This window comes from Salvelinus namaycush, chromosome 11, assembly GCF_016432855.1.
Source record: "Salvelinus namaycush isolate Seneca chromosome 11, SaNama_1.0, whole genome shotgun sequence".
NCBI classification, from domain to species: Eukaryota; Metazoa; Chordata; class Actinopteri; order Salmoniformes; family Salmonidae; genus Salvelinus; species Salvelinus namaycush.
In genome coordinates, this window is record NC_052317.1 from 11,154,704 (window position 1) to 11,170,055 (window position 15,352).

General features: G+C 43.8%; 1 protein-coding gene across 2 annotated transcripts in view; it reads left to right on the forward strand.

Moving 5' to 3' along the window:
• Positions 1–14,063, forward strand: part of LOC120055811 (SPRY domain-containing SOCS box protein 4-like) — an 86,378-nt gene extending 72,315 nt beyond the window's left edge. For both annotated transcript variants that reach the window (XM_039003796.1, XM_039003797.1), the window contains one exon: positions 12,850–14,063. In XM_039003796.1, coding sequence (XP_038859724.1) covers positions 12,850–12,977 — 128 coding nt within the window. In that variant the 3' untranslated portion in view covers positions 12,978–14,063. The remainder of the gene's footprint in view (positions 1–12,849) is intronic.
• The last annotated feature ends 1,289 nt before the right edge of the window (positions 14,064–15,352 follow it).

Here is a 15,352-nt window from a genome sequence, read left to right on the forward strand (position 1 = left end):
AAGTTTTAGTGTAGGGCCAGCGTTTTATTGAGGATCTCTTTGCTATGATAAAATACCTGGGAATCAAGAAAATGATTGACCAAGTGGGATTTGGCAATGTTTTGCATGGACTGTGCGCACCCATTTTCTTGTTGGTAAAAATAGGTTTCATGTGAAAACTCTTATCTTAAAAGACCCTGTTGCTGTCATCCTCTTCTCATTCCTCCTCTTCCCATCCCTTCCTCCTCTCTATTATCCTCCTCAGTCATTTATCTGCAGTGCCAGTAACACAAGCATGTGCTCACTCTCTTAGCCTTTGGGGCACTGGGAACAGATTTCTTTATGCAACCTCTCATTTGAATTCACTCTGTGTGTGTGTGTGTGTGTGTGTGTGTGGCAGGTGATATGAATCTCATTGCCACCAGTGTGATAGTAACTCTAGCTATAGTAATATAAGTATTTTCTATAGGTCTGTTATACTGTAGCTGAAAGGATATAGAAGAGATGGCAAACACACACATACTATTTAGTGAGAGGTTGTATTGTTTTACTGCTGTGAACCTGACATCCACCTGACAGGTAGTTATTTCCTTGTTGTGACCATAGCTTATACTGCTCCTTGTCCTCATGCAGGTGGCCTGGCTCTACATTCCAGCCTCGTATTCCACTCTGTTTACACTCCACACACACATACCCTTGCACCTTTTACAACCCCCAAACCTGCAGAAGTGTGTGTGTGTGTACTACCCCCTCTGAGTTTAGACTATACACAATATGTCTTCCAGCACATTTTACAGCTGACATTACTGGAAGAAGGTGGGCGTGTACCAGACCCCCCCCCTCCTTGTCTGTGTTTAGACTACAGGCTTTCACACTCGGCATGTTTTAAACAAGTCATTACTGTTTGAGTGTTCACACCTCTATTTTTCCTGTCGTATCCTTCTGCCTCTCTCTCGTTTCAAAACTATCTCCTAGATCCAACTGTACTTCTTTGTGACGCTATCTCTCTCTCTCTCACACACACTCACACAGAGACATCTTTCCCAGTTCACTCAGCTATAGCGTCAGCGAGGCATTGATTCAGCTTTTCTGTGTGAATCACTGGAGAGCGGCACACATGAAGGAAGTGTGTGTGTGTGTTCAGTCTCGTCGCCTGTGGGATATCTCAATCACATCGACTCGTATTCCTCTTGTTAGGTTTCTAACTGTGGTTTACATATGTGTGTAAAGAGTGGCGAGATGGAAGGATGAAACGGGTAAGGTGGACGGAGCGCTGTAGGTTTGAGAGTAGGGATGGAGGGATGTAGAGCTAGAGAAAAGGATCGATGGAAAGAGAGCTGTAGCGCTAAAGGGATGAGCGGAGTGAACAAAAGGGACAGAGGGATGGATGATGTTCCCTAGGCTCTGGAGCTCAGTATTGTGTGTGTGATTCCTGAAATGTGTTCTCCAGTGTTTGAGGCCTGCTCATGTCTGACATCTCAATCCCCAAGCATGTATGTGCCTCTGCCTCACCTGTAATATCTCACAGAACCCTGGGGATGTGCTGTGGTGCTATGACCGACTCGATTGCATCTTTGTCCACACTTTGGACGAAAGTATGTGTATGTTTAGTAGCTGTGTGTGTATGATAAGTGTCAGTGTGTGTGTGTGTGTGCTTTCATGTCCTCTTTCTGGGTTCTTTCATATCTGTGAGATGATGACTTTGTCTACTGCTTGGAACTATATACATTATGTGGACACCGGCTCGTCGAACATCTCATTCCAAAGTCATGGCCATTAGTATGGAGTTGGTCAGCAGTAGGATTGTCCAGGTCTGACGTCAAGGATTCTGACGTTGGCAGGTGAATAGGTTTCCTACCCAGGCAGAATAGAAGTAGGAGGGAAAACTGAATTGTACCCTCGTGTAAAATTACCTCTCCGTCTCTCTAGCTCATTCTCTCGTTTTTTTTCTTCTTTCTTTCCCTCTTTCTTTTTCCTCTCTCACACTCATGCTTGCTCAGACACTACACACATACACACACACACTACCCCTGAGCAAAGCTTGAAGATGATCAGACTGTATTTTCCTCTCTCAGACCTGAGTCCCTTGCGTTCATCGGCTCAATAATGAGACGCCACCTGAAGTGTGTGTTTTTGTCTTACCCTCAACTTTACCTCTACCCATGGGTGGCCCTCTTATCTAAATGAGGAACTGTGCACTGTCCTCCACTCCTCTCTCTGTTCGGCCAGAAACCGCGCTGTCAGTGTGTTCTCTGGTAATGAGGACTTAAGGTGTTAGGGGGTGGATAGGTCGCTCGCTCGCTCGCTCTCTCTCACACACACACACAACATGCTGCCTATGCTTGCAGTGCTGGGAATTTGAGCACCCATACAGTTCACCATCAAAACTGACTCCTGCATACAAGTTTACGTCACACGTTTTATTCATGAGTGAGAGAGTGCATATCAGGGAGACCATGAGAGAGTAAGACGGAGACAATGAGAGGAGGAGGAAGGAGAGAGGGAGAGAGCTGTCGTAATCTCCTGAACATAGTGACCCAGACTCTGATCCTGTTCGTTTTCACATCTGGTGCCCCCATTCTCCCCTCCATCTTTCCCCTCGTCAATTTTTCCTCGCTCTGTCCCTCTCTCCCTTACTCACTCTCTCTTTCATCGACAGTCAGTCGGTTTCTTTTGTGTCCACAAGGTTTGATTTCACTCTATTTTTTTTTAAGTGCTTTAATTCTCTATCAAACCACTGCAATAAGCCCCTCGCCCCTTCAAGCCTGCCTAATGATGATGACAATACTTCACAGTGCCTGTCAGACATCGTTAGCATTCTAAATCATTCAATCTAGAATAAATAACTAGAATAAATAAAATCCTGAAAACAATAATAAAAATGGTTCAATAGTCAGATGGAATAAGATATATGCCCACTTCAGCCCTAGCCCGGTCTCAGACCTGCATGGGCGGTCTTCCCAACTCCTATGGTCAGTGTAACACCAATGGCAAGATACTACCACAAACTGATCTTGGACCAGGCTACTTCAGCTTTGCTTGGTGAAAGGCATCTCAGGGACAGGCTGCCTTTAGAGAACCAACGACCTGATTTCTCTCACAGGACACTGTAACTGTTAAGAGATTTACTGTAATGTATAAAAAGCTGCGGCCAGTGAGGGTTTGTTTATATTACCCCTCACCAGCCCTGCCCTGTTCTGTCCCTGACTGGTGCTGGACACCGCTGGCAGGAGAGTAGAATATCAAAGCGCAGGAAGTTGGTGTTGTGGACAACATTTGGGTCCCCGGTCTCGTGTTGTTGGCATAGGAGGAAGTAATGTGTTCTGAGATGTCTATGGCTGTTATTACAGTATTTATTTCACCGCCTGTCTATTTGTTTTATTGAGGACAATTATGGGTGTGTGTGTGTGTGTTGTGTGAGCTTGTTTGTTTACGACTGTTCTCTCATTTGTTATTGTTGTTTTCGGGCAAACTAGGTGTTTTCTATTGATATTGGCACAAACTAATAAACCAAAATGGATTCCAAATTCCATCGCTAGTGCTTTATGGAATCTTGGAGTAGCTTGAATACACAGCCCTCTGCCTTTTTATGCCTATGAGTGTACAAAACATTAAGAACACCTTCCTAATATTGAGTTGCACCAAAATGTCATATCTGCGCATCACTAGTTCCTAATGTTTTGTACACTCAGTGTACATAACAAAGTCAAGTGAGCAGCTTGCTAACATAACCTCGTCCCAGGGTTACATGTACAGTTAGCGTGGCTGCTACAATCCGATAACCTTTGTTGTCATCCTTATTGGATGTCTAAATATTTACTGGAAGTGTCTGTGTTTTGTATGACTCTCGTTGGAGAGAGACCTTCATTGGCAGCTTTTGCTTGTGAGAGCTCATTAGCTCTGGCTGCTGTATCGTACTGTACCGAGGAAAGAGGATTATCTGTCTCGACAAACACCCACACGTGTTGACACTGTACTGCATTTAATCAAGTTTCCCCAGAAACGTAGATGTTTGAATAGTTAGTTAGCATAATGCTAACACTACAATATGGGGATTTCCCTCTGGATCTGCAGGAAACGTTAGCCATTGAATGAGCATGTGAAAGCTGTCGCTGGTCCTGTACTCTACTATCAAACTGCAGTAGACTGCTTCTGTATTCCTGGCCAATGGCAAGTGCCTTGGTCCTGTTAAACTACATGAGTCCTGATAAACCTATAATCAGCCCCAGCCGTTCCCCTCTCACATACTGTAGCTAGCACTGATGTACTGGGATTAGAGGAGAGCCTTTCTATCCACAGTGGGGATCAGTCTCATTTGTCCTTGAGAGCGCCTCAAAGCCTTAGCTTGCCTCTGTAAATATGCCAGTGGCAGAACTGGGAAGCTGGTCAAATATTAATTCTGCAAGTCATTTGCTCCTGTGGTAATGGGTGTGGGTAGCAGTGCGTGCGTATGTAGAGTTTATTTGCGCGTGTGTGTATTCGCAATTGTCTATGTCCGTTTCCAAATCTGTGTTTCCATATCTGTCTACACGTCTGTGTTTCCATATCTGTCTGTGTTTCCATATCTGTCTACACGTCTGTGTTTCCATATCTGTGTTTACACGTCTGTGTTTCCATATCTGTGTTTACACGTCTGTGTTTCCATATCTGTGTTTACACGTCTGTGTTTCCATATCTGTGTTTACACGTCTGTGTCTCCTCGTCAGTGTCAAATCTTGTGTTCCTAGCTCCAACAGTGCAGTAATGTCTAACTATTCACAAAAGAATGGAATTAAGAAATATATCAATATTAGGATGAGCAATGTCGGCGTGGCATTGACTAAAATACAGTCGAATAGAATACAGTATGTATATTTGAGATGAATAAACTTTATTATTGAAGTGGCCAGTGATTCCATGTCTATGTATATAGTGCAGCAGCCTCTAAGGTGCAGAGTTGAGTATCCGTGTTTATATACAGTACCAGTCAAAAGTTTGGACACACCTACTCAAACCCTGGAGTTTCTTTATGTGTACTATTTTCTACGTTGTAGAATAATAGTGAAGACATCAAAATTATGAAATAACACATATGGAATCATGTAGTAACCAAAAAGTGTTAAACAAATCAAAATATATTTGAGATTCTTCAAAGTAGCCACACTTTGCTTTGACAGCTTTGCACACTCTTGGCATTCTCTCAACCAGCTTCATGAGGAATGATTTTCCAACAGTCTTGGAAAAATGTAGAAAATACCCTTGAATGAGTAGGAGTGTCCAAACTTGACTGGTACTGTGTGTGTCTACATGTCTGTTTGTGTTTACATATCAGTGTCTACATCAGTTTGTGTTTTCATCAATCTTTCCCACTTGTTCACGTTCCCAGGCAGCTTGAGAGACAGTGGAAGTCAAGGAGACATTCAATCCATAACAAACTTCTTCCAAGGTGGTGACCCAGCTGAATTCGACCCAGAGAAGGTTGATCAACATCACTAATTGCAATGTAAAAAAGCAATCATTGAACAATTCCGATGCGTCCAATTGTTATCATCATCCTGTAGCTGCAGTGTGTATGGATGTCCCTTGAATGCAAATGGCATGGAATTGAATGAAAGGCATACAATTGGATGCATTGAATTGGACTCTGTTGGAGGCTTTGGAAATCATATGACGCGTGGGTTCTTTTCCACGTTAATCGCTAATTGTAGCCTCGAGGGAGAACGTGTGTGCCTCTTCACAGTACTGTAATGTGTATGACTCGTAGGAAAGCCACCATGACTGGTACGGGTGCACTATTAGCAGATCAAACACTGGCGATTCTATTCCCTTGGAAAAGAAGTGAAGAAGGGTGGAGGAGAGAAGGATTGGGTTTCATACTGCGTGGGATCTTCTGGTATCTTTCTGTCTTTCTGCCATATTGTTCAATGCAAATACACGCGATCTGCACACTTATCACAGTGGAAAACCTCCTGTGTATGGGTCTCTCCCTTCCTACCAGTCTATCTCCCTCTCTTTATCCCACCTGCAAACAGTGCTTTCGTATTTGTAATTTATCTTTTATATCGATCAAGTGTCCATCTAGCTTTTCCCCTGCCCGTTGTCTCTCTCTCTCTCTTGCTCTCTCTCTCTCTCAAATCTTCCCCTCTCTCAAATCTTCCTCTTAAATCTTTAAATCCATCATATTAGAGCAGGGTTTCACAGTGGATTTATTGTCAGTCCCTTCAAAGGCAGCCGGGGCAAAGACTGCTGATGCAGCATCTAATACAGCGTTTCCCAACTCCAGTCCTTGATTACCCCCAACAGCACACATTTTTGTTGTAGAACCTCATTCAACTCCTCCGGGACCACAATGAAAATGTGTGCTGTTGGGGGTACTCGAGGACCGGAGTTGGGGAACACTGTATTACAGGATTCTGCGAAAGCACTTTACACCGGCTGCCTTTTGAAGGGACTGACAGTAAATCCGCTGTGAACTACTGTCTATTCGCATGTCACTAAGGAGTGTCATGTCAAGCGCTCCATCAGATGTGGCTCCCCTCCCACTACAGTAGACTTGGCCTGGCCTGATAAACGAGTTAGCTGCATAACCTGACTCGCCTCATTAGCTTATCAGCTAGCATTAATAGATGCTGCTGCCGTTATGTTCAAATAATGGCTTTGTGAGTCACCACTAAGGGTATCTTGGGTACTTATGTACTGTAATTGTGGTGGTAATTGATACCATCATCATCATACCGGACCAAATTAATAGTTAATGACAAGTGATGTGTAATGAGTGGATATTTTCTTGTCATTTGTCATCCGTGAAACCAAGTGACAATTTGATGTGTAAAATAGCTGTGTGTTTTCATGCGTCTTATGACGAAGGGTTGGCAAATCTTTAGTTAATTGCTGCAACGTGCAGCTTTATAAACTGTTTTATCTAATGGTGTTTTTTTTTAGCTGTGAATCCCCTAGCAGTGGTACAGTATTCCCACTTCCCACCACTTAATATGTCCTGAGCTGTCTGGTGTCTCGCTTCGTGATAAACTCTGACCCATCCTTTCCTTGATCAAAGACTACTAGCTGCACTAATCACTCAGGACTGGATCACTTCGATTACATTCCCAGTGGGATCCACTGAGGCATGACATCTTGTGAGGGCTTGTATAACTTACTGGTCCCCTTTCCTTTGAAGTTAAGTCATCAGCAGACAAGCGTAGGGAGTTCGAAGACTTTGAATGATCAGAGCGGAATGTCCTAGTTTAGAACATCTGCCTTTAAAAAAAAAAACTGGAACCTTCTACCGGGCTGTTTAGGGGGAACCTGGCTGTCATCATTCCCTCAGAGCTGTTCGAGAACCATCCAGTGCTCCCCAAAGAGAGATGGGTGACTCAGTTCTACTGGTGACTCTCCGTATTCGCTAAGCTCCTGAGACCGGCGCTGCTGCAGAAAAGTCCCCACACTACTGAGCACTAAAGAGCTTTTGAGCGTGCTCAAAATAATTGGATTCGCTACAAAACGTGCCCCCTTTTTGATATGTTCACTCCCTCAGCTTGTCAACCGGGCTCCAGAAATTGCTTGAGCAATAATCATAACGACGAACCAGAAAAACCCTATCCTTCGCCTCCCCCAAGTAGTTATTTTTTTCTCTGCAGAAGAACAAATTATTATTTTCCCCCAGCTAATGGGCAGTGGATGTCATAAATGAAGACGAAGCATGCTGCGACTTATCAAACGCAGGAATGTGCTCATTCCTCAAACAGATGGAGTGGTGTCTACAGGTCTGCACTCTCTCTGAACCGTCTGCCAGCAGTATTTGGGAGTTTGGCAGACTTTACTTCATAGGGTTATATAGCCTCAATACCTGGCTGAAGACTCTTTCTTTAACAATGCTTTGTTGTTGACTGTAGAACAGTGACGCATGGCTCCGGATGGTCCTCGAAGGCCGACGTGTCTTCTGGTTTTCAACCTTTTCCTTTTTTACCTGATCGATAAGTCTGTAGACTCTGTAGCCAGTCAATAACCTTAATTGATCATTTAAGTTCCAGGGAGAAATGAAAACCAGCAGGACTGTGGCCCTCATAGACTAGAATTGTGCTCTGCTGCCTTAGCGAGACGATGACAAGTTGGCTGAAGCAGAAGCAGACTGGAATGGAGGCTCTAGGGTACCATGACATTGTAGCATGTTTCTGTCCTCTGCTACGTGGTGGTGGGGGGGGCACTTCACTTTCGATAACGCCAGGGCTTAAACCATACAGCGAGCACTATGTACAGTATGTGATAACCATACGTTGGTATATTGTACGCCTGAAAGACCAGGACACATCTTGGGATATATAGATCCTGATGTACAAAGCATTTTCACTGGTCCATTTTCAGAAGGATACACAGCATGACCAATAAGGGGGGAAAGGCAAACTAAGGTCACCGAGAACGACACAGATCCTAAAACAAAAATAGAAATGTAATGTTTGGCCGCCTTGTTTTTTTGGCAAGTGTAAAGGCGTAGTCTTCCCCGCACTGTGGTGCAGTGCGTCTGAAATGCTTTTAGGATTTAGCAAGAGAAGAGAAGACGCTGTCTGTGTGTCCTTAGTGCCAGCATGACAGAGTAGCCTCCATTGGCTAGTCAGGGGGTCTTGACAAATGGAAGGTCTACTGTACAACTGGAAGACGGATGGCACTCTGCAAGGTTACGCTGAGGACAGTATCGAGCAGCTTTGTTCCAACCTGCCACTAAAACACCAGATTTTGCCAACCGCTTAATAATCAAGACCTTGTTTTGCTGAATCTGGAGTGGTTTAGTGCTGCGCTTGAGCAAAAGCCTGCCCACACCGTCTTTTCATCGGCAGTGTTTTTGACTGCTGATATACTGTTAAGACTTAGACAGGTTTTAGAAAGTGCCTCGTGTTCCTTGGGAAATGCTTTCTATTAGCGTCAAGTGTTTCTGTGTCTTTTTTTTCTCGTAGCTAGCGCACCGTGAACATTACTTCGCGTGTTTTGTGCTTTCAGGTGCACGTTCAGCTTGCCGCACCCACTTTTATTGTCAAGACACGTGCACGCGCACTCTCCCCTTTACCTGGGGGCAACGGCAAAGCCAGCTTAGCATCCGTTTGTTTTATTCTGTTGTCTAAATTTAGCCAAGATAACGAGGGCCTTGTTATTTTATATGCTTTGAGATTCTAACGAGGGCCTTGTTATTTTATAGGCTTTGAGCTTCTGGTTAAGTCCAGCATTAACCTGACAGAGCTGGTTCTCATGCTCACACTCCCGGCGGGCGGTGTGTGTGTGTGTGTGCCACCTTGTATAACCTAGTGCTTTACTCACCCATTGTAATTCATAGAGTATTTCCTCTTGTTACTAGAATAACAGTGTTTGTTGAACCCAGTTAGTCTCCCCCTCCTGTAATGGTATGCATTTGCTTACTGTTATTTGATAAGTGCCCCACTCCTAATAGCCATGCAATAGAGAGCGCTGTGCAGAGGTTGTGATTCTTTCTCAACACCTGCATATTGTTACAGGAACACAGTATGGTAAGAAGTGTGCCTGAACGTATTGTGTAATTTGTATGTGACGCGTCTGTCTAATGAGAAGTGTGTGGGAGTGTGTATTGACGAATTACCGTGTATCGATAACTTTGAGCACGTGGGTGTGTGTATCAGCTGAGACGGACAGGTCTCTAACGCGTGGGGTTAACCTTGAGCTCAGCGGTGCTGGTAGGAGAACAGGTGGGAGGTTGGTGATGAGTGTTTTCCTACAGAATGACAGCAGGGTGAGACGCTGGCTGTGTCGACGTGTCCGCCTCCTCCGATGACGCCGTAACTCTCCCAGGTCTGTTAGAAACGGGTATGTCAATGTTGTAACTGCCATTTCCCTTCATTTGAGTCACTTCAACAAACTCTGAGGCAAGACCCCGTTTTGTTTGTTCGTTTCAAAGCTCTTTCTCCATTTTTGCGGCTTATGGATGAGACAAATGGATTAGCAATTATGGGTATCGATCTGAATTGTGCTCACTGTTTCACTATTTTATTTCAGTGGCCAACGTTTCAGTTTCTGGTTTCTTTGTCAAAGCTGTACTGTAGCACGACTGTGGTGTTGCGTCCCTCAGGCAACAGCGCGTGGTATGTCACCTTACACACACTCTCTCTCTCTCCTCTCTCCCTCTCCATCTGGATGAGTGGTACCAGAGAGCGGTGAAGCGAGAGCCCGATCTCTGCCCAAAATCTGTCCACATTATGTAGTTCTTTAATTATTAAGCTGGGGATGAGTTTTTGTATTGGGGCCAGTGAGAGAGTGTCGATTTTAGTCAAGATAACCATGAATTGCTATTTTGATACGTGAGGCTTATTTGATCTAATAGAAGTTGCGTAATTCTTAGGTTGTTACGAGGGCACTGATAAGTGTGATGCACGTGACATCCCGGCAAATTTGATAAAAAACGCTTCATATCGGAGTTGTCTCTGTTGAAGTTCGAGACGGTCTATGTACAGGTCAGCAGATCTGACTGTCCGTTCAATACAGGCGGTTCATGTCAACACCTCTCATTGAATATTCAAAGAAAATATTCAATGAGATGTATCCACCAATCCGCTCTGTGGACAACAATTCCCATTGTTAAGGCAGACATCCGCATCTCGTCATATATCCATATCTCCGGTGCTGTCCATCTCTGCGCCCCGCTTCCCGCCATCTTCTATCCCTGGGCCAACCTCCACTGGCACTGATGGCAAGGGTCACAGAGGTCATGGGCAGGGACATGCCCCTAACCCCTCCCAGCCATCCGCACAACCGTATGATGTAATTAAGCTAATCAAAGGTTTTGAATGTGAGCTATTGGGCCAATCGGAGAGCGGTATGAGCTAACGGCAAGGGTGAAATGGAACATGTAATTTCCTTTAATTAGATAAGGTTGCTGTCCCAAAACACAACAATGCACAACGAAAGTAGTGTTGCCGTTGCCAACCCTTCCAGTTCAGCCTAGAGTCCCCAAGGAATACAACTCGAGTATGAGCAGTAAAGCTATTACAGGATATTTTAATGAATGACCGACTGAAGGAAAAAGGAAACCGCACACTGCTCTTGATAGTATCACCGATATTTAATAAGCTTACGTATCGGCCTCACGGCCTTCGTCAGAGCTTTTGCGATTTTTTGAAATTTGCACCCTTATGTAGACCAGGCCCCACCCACATCCGTTCTACACATCGAAGGGGGTTGGAGGCAAAGGAAAAACAAATAAGTGCTACCAAATATAACAATGCATTTCATAAATATGACAAAAGTGTATAAATAAGGCGTATTGAACACGTCTGTAAAATCTCAATGAGGACATAGCAAGTTTTCATTAGTCATTGGGTACATGACCGACTGAAAGGAATACATGGAATGTAATCAATCTCCCCGATTTTTGATTTGAGTCAAAGTTGGCAGCCCTACATGAAAGTGTCTCATAATTCACTAGCAACAATACCTTTCATCAAAACCTGCAGGAGACGAGTCAAACAGAACCATGAAAATGAACACTGTCCCTTTTTAGATTGACATTTATAATTAGTTTATCCAAAGGTGGCTCCACTTCACTAATAAAATGTCAACAAATATGTGTTTTCATGATGGAGTAGCAGCTACCTGTCCTTGTCTCCTCTTCTTCACCCGATCAGTATGATAACACCCATTCTTTTCACATACTAATAGTCCAGAGGGAAAGGAGGCTAGTAAAGAAACCTCAAGGGTATTGGGATGCAGCCCAAGATTTTTAATATAGTGATAGTCAAGAGTGACTGGACACACCAGTAAAGAAAGACATTGAATCGTATTGGGATGCAGCCCAAGTTCTAAGGTTGTAGGAGCAACGCCTTTGTACTGTAGATATATGGGTCATGGCTTAGGGTCTTTATGGGGAAACGGGTCTAGGCAGATGGGAGGCAATAATGTCATTCTAGCAACCGGGCTGTGGGTGTAATTTAAAAGTCCTTGTGAAAGGGAGCAGGCACTAAAGGTGATTGACGGGAGCGTCAGCAGGAAAGTGGTAGGGAGAGGAGGTGAATTACAACATTGCTTGTGTGCTTCTCTTTTTATGCATAGTTAAACACCTACAGTACGCAGATACATACATACACATGCACGCATACACTGAACTGATACCGTCTATCGACGGATCTGTAGGCAATTGGCGTAGCGACTTCATGAACATCCTGTTGTCCTCCGACATCAAACTCGTCATTTATGAAAAAGTATAAAGCACCATAGGACAGCCTCCGCATAACATCAGCAGCCCGTTGCTCCAAATAGCATACATTCTCTATTTTAACACCAAGAAACCCATCCGTTTTTAAAACGGAATTCAGTAACTGTCAATCTAGCAAGCCATGCAAATGAAAGTCATTTTCTAAACAATGTCTTGGTTCGTTGCTAGCTAACTATAGCTGACAACCTCTTAACTCTTAACTTTTTATGCATTATTACAGGAAAATAAACCGACATGATCATTATTTACAAGGTAATGGCGAGCTTACAGAAAATATCTTCATGCCACAGTGTGTTGAAATAAAAGTAGTTCATTCTATTGGGGAATTTTAGAACTCCTACATCTTGTCACAGGAGGATTTGGTCTGGTTGCTGTGGCAGTCCGGTAACCACGACAACAGACTTGCTACAGTCGCAGAGACTTGAACTGTTTTCATGTCTGTGCCACAAGGAAACTGGCAGTTTACACTACTCTACAGACATTCCACCGGAGTATAAATTAAATGTTTTGACCAGCGACACTTGTCACTTATCTACAGACATGTCATACTGTCAGATATCCTGCTTCCTTGTCACGAACAGTAAAAAGTGAATTTTGTATTTTGCAGACTTTTTTTCATTGTAAAAACCACTAACTAACCTTTCCCCTTCTCTTCCTGGTTACAGCGGAGCCCCTCCCCCTGATGGACCTGTGTCGTCGGGCCGCCCGGGTAGCGTTGGGCCGAGAGCGCCTCCAGGAGATCGAGTCCCTGCCCTTACCCCAGTCTCTCAAGAATTACCTGCAGTACCAATGACCAAACCACGCTCCACCAACTGGGACCACCCGGACGGAAACCATGGCGAACTAAGTGTGATGGAAGATAGACAGAATGTCAGGGGGGGTCGAATGAACAACGGCGGATGCCGGAAGCAGAATGTTTACATTGTGGGATAATTAAGCTCTGCGATGAATAGATAGACACTTGTGTTCAGGTTTTTGACCCAGAGGATGATTGATACTTTTGTTCTGGGATTTGACACGTTTGGACTTTTACAGTTAGTGATGGCTGTAGCTCTCTTCCAATGAAGCCCCTATTTCATGGACTGGTATGGTCCACGGTCACTTTGAAGTATGGGTGTTAGGAGACTACTGCCATCTGCTGGTTTGAGTGAGAACGGCGCCTAGAAAGCACACACTAAATACCCCGGGAGGCCTTTGAAATCATATCACTGCTACTGGATACTCTATAGTCAGTCTCCTACAATGTCCTGTCCAGTCGGCAGGCAGACACAGGACTTTTCTACAGGGCTCAGATGTGTTTCGGTCCATTTCCAGTTCAATCTGGCCTGGAGCCCACTGTAGCTCTCTGGTAACATACAATATCTGCCCCGTTGTCTTAAAGGACCCATTAAAGGACTATGCCAGTTCTGGATTTACTAGATTTACACATCTAGTTTTTCTGGATCTATGTCAAGTAATGCAAGGGGAAAAAATGGCACAGCAGCCAATTTGGGAGGGGGTGTGGATGACCACACACCATAGCAGTCATCTTTTTTTCTCTAGAAGGCTTGAGTCACTTTTATTTCTGAGTTTGTGCCCAATATTTTATTCTTAGTGTGGATTATGATTCTGACGACGATGATAACGTTACGATGACTGTTTATTTATCATGAGGTAGTTTCTTTTTTAAATTGATCATGATGGTTACGTTCAGGTAAATATACTACACCGATATGGGAGATGATGATCAGCGCTGTCACCCTAAGGCTTTTTAAACCGGATGCTGCTTTAATTATTAGTATTATCATTATTATTAAACGATCACTGATGGTTTTAATCTATATCTGCCTGCTTGGATGGGAGACCAGGGCCATTCGGGGGCATACACAGTGGAATGTATGGGCAGATCTGAAATGTGAATAAAAGCCAAGTGAATGAAAAAACCATTTGTTTTCTTGGATGGTAATTTCCTCCGTATCAAGGTTGGGCTGCCAGCTGTGTGTGTGTGTGTGTGTGTTTCTTTCTTTTTGGATAAAAGCCAAGGAAGGCAGATTTTGTTTTTTACGTGTTTTTCTCCCTCTTTGTTTATACCGTCAGTCACGCTCAGGGGAAACCAGGGCATCCTCAAATCCAGCTGTGACAGTTTGTAACCTCGTCATCCCTCGACTGCATCTGACATAACTCCCTACCCCCTCTCTGTATCTCTACCTACCCCTATCTCCATTTACCTACTCTAGATCTCACTCCATCTCTACCCTACTTCTCTCTAGCTACCTCCCACTCCATATTTCTCAGCCTCAAATCTCTATATTGTAGACTTAGTAAATGGAGCCATTAGCTAGAAACTGAGTTTTCCCACTAGAGACTATTTAAACATGCTGGGGTCATTTCCTATGAGCCGTAAAAATTATTAGAGATATTAAGTGGATGATCAGTGCTGAATTCAAGTGGACACTTCCTTAGAACATCTTAAATTAGGTCTGAAGAGGGTTTACCTTCTTGGGAATGGGGCGGCAGGTAGCCTAGTGGTTAGAGCGTTGGACTAGTAACCGAAAGGTTGCAAGATCGAATCCCCGAGCTGACAAGGTAAAAATCTCTCATTCTGCCCCTGAACAAGGCAATTAACCCACTGTTCCTAGGCCGTCATTGAACATAATTTGTTCTTAACTGACTTGCCTAGTTAAACACAGGTGTAAAAAAAAAAAAAAAAGAAGCCCAGCAATTTGGTTTCCTCCTCGCTTCCAAACCACTCCACTAAGCTCAACCATTGAATCTCAAATTTAAATTTTAATTTGAACAAACGTGCATTTTTGTGCGTCGGTCAGACTGCTAGCTGTAAATATAGCCTGTACAGTAAAGCTGGGCGATATGGACCAAAATCCATATTGAGATAAATTGACTGAATTAGTACTATACTGTACAACAATGTGAACCAATTTTATTTTTATTACCCTATGAACAACTAGTAATAGTTTGAATGTTGTAGCTGTCAATGGTCTCATTAACAATCATCCATATTAGCAAGTAATCACTTTCCCTTTATCGTTCTAGTGTACAACTAGCTGTTGATACACGGACTTGTGTGTTAGTGAAAACAATGGATCTTCAAAGGGTATGCTAAGTGCATGTCCCAAATGTGGCACTCGGGATAGTGGAGCAGGCATCTGCCAGCACGGTGCTTTCAACTCT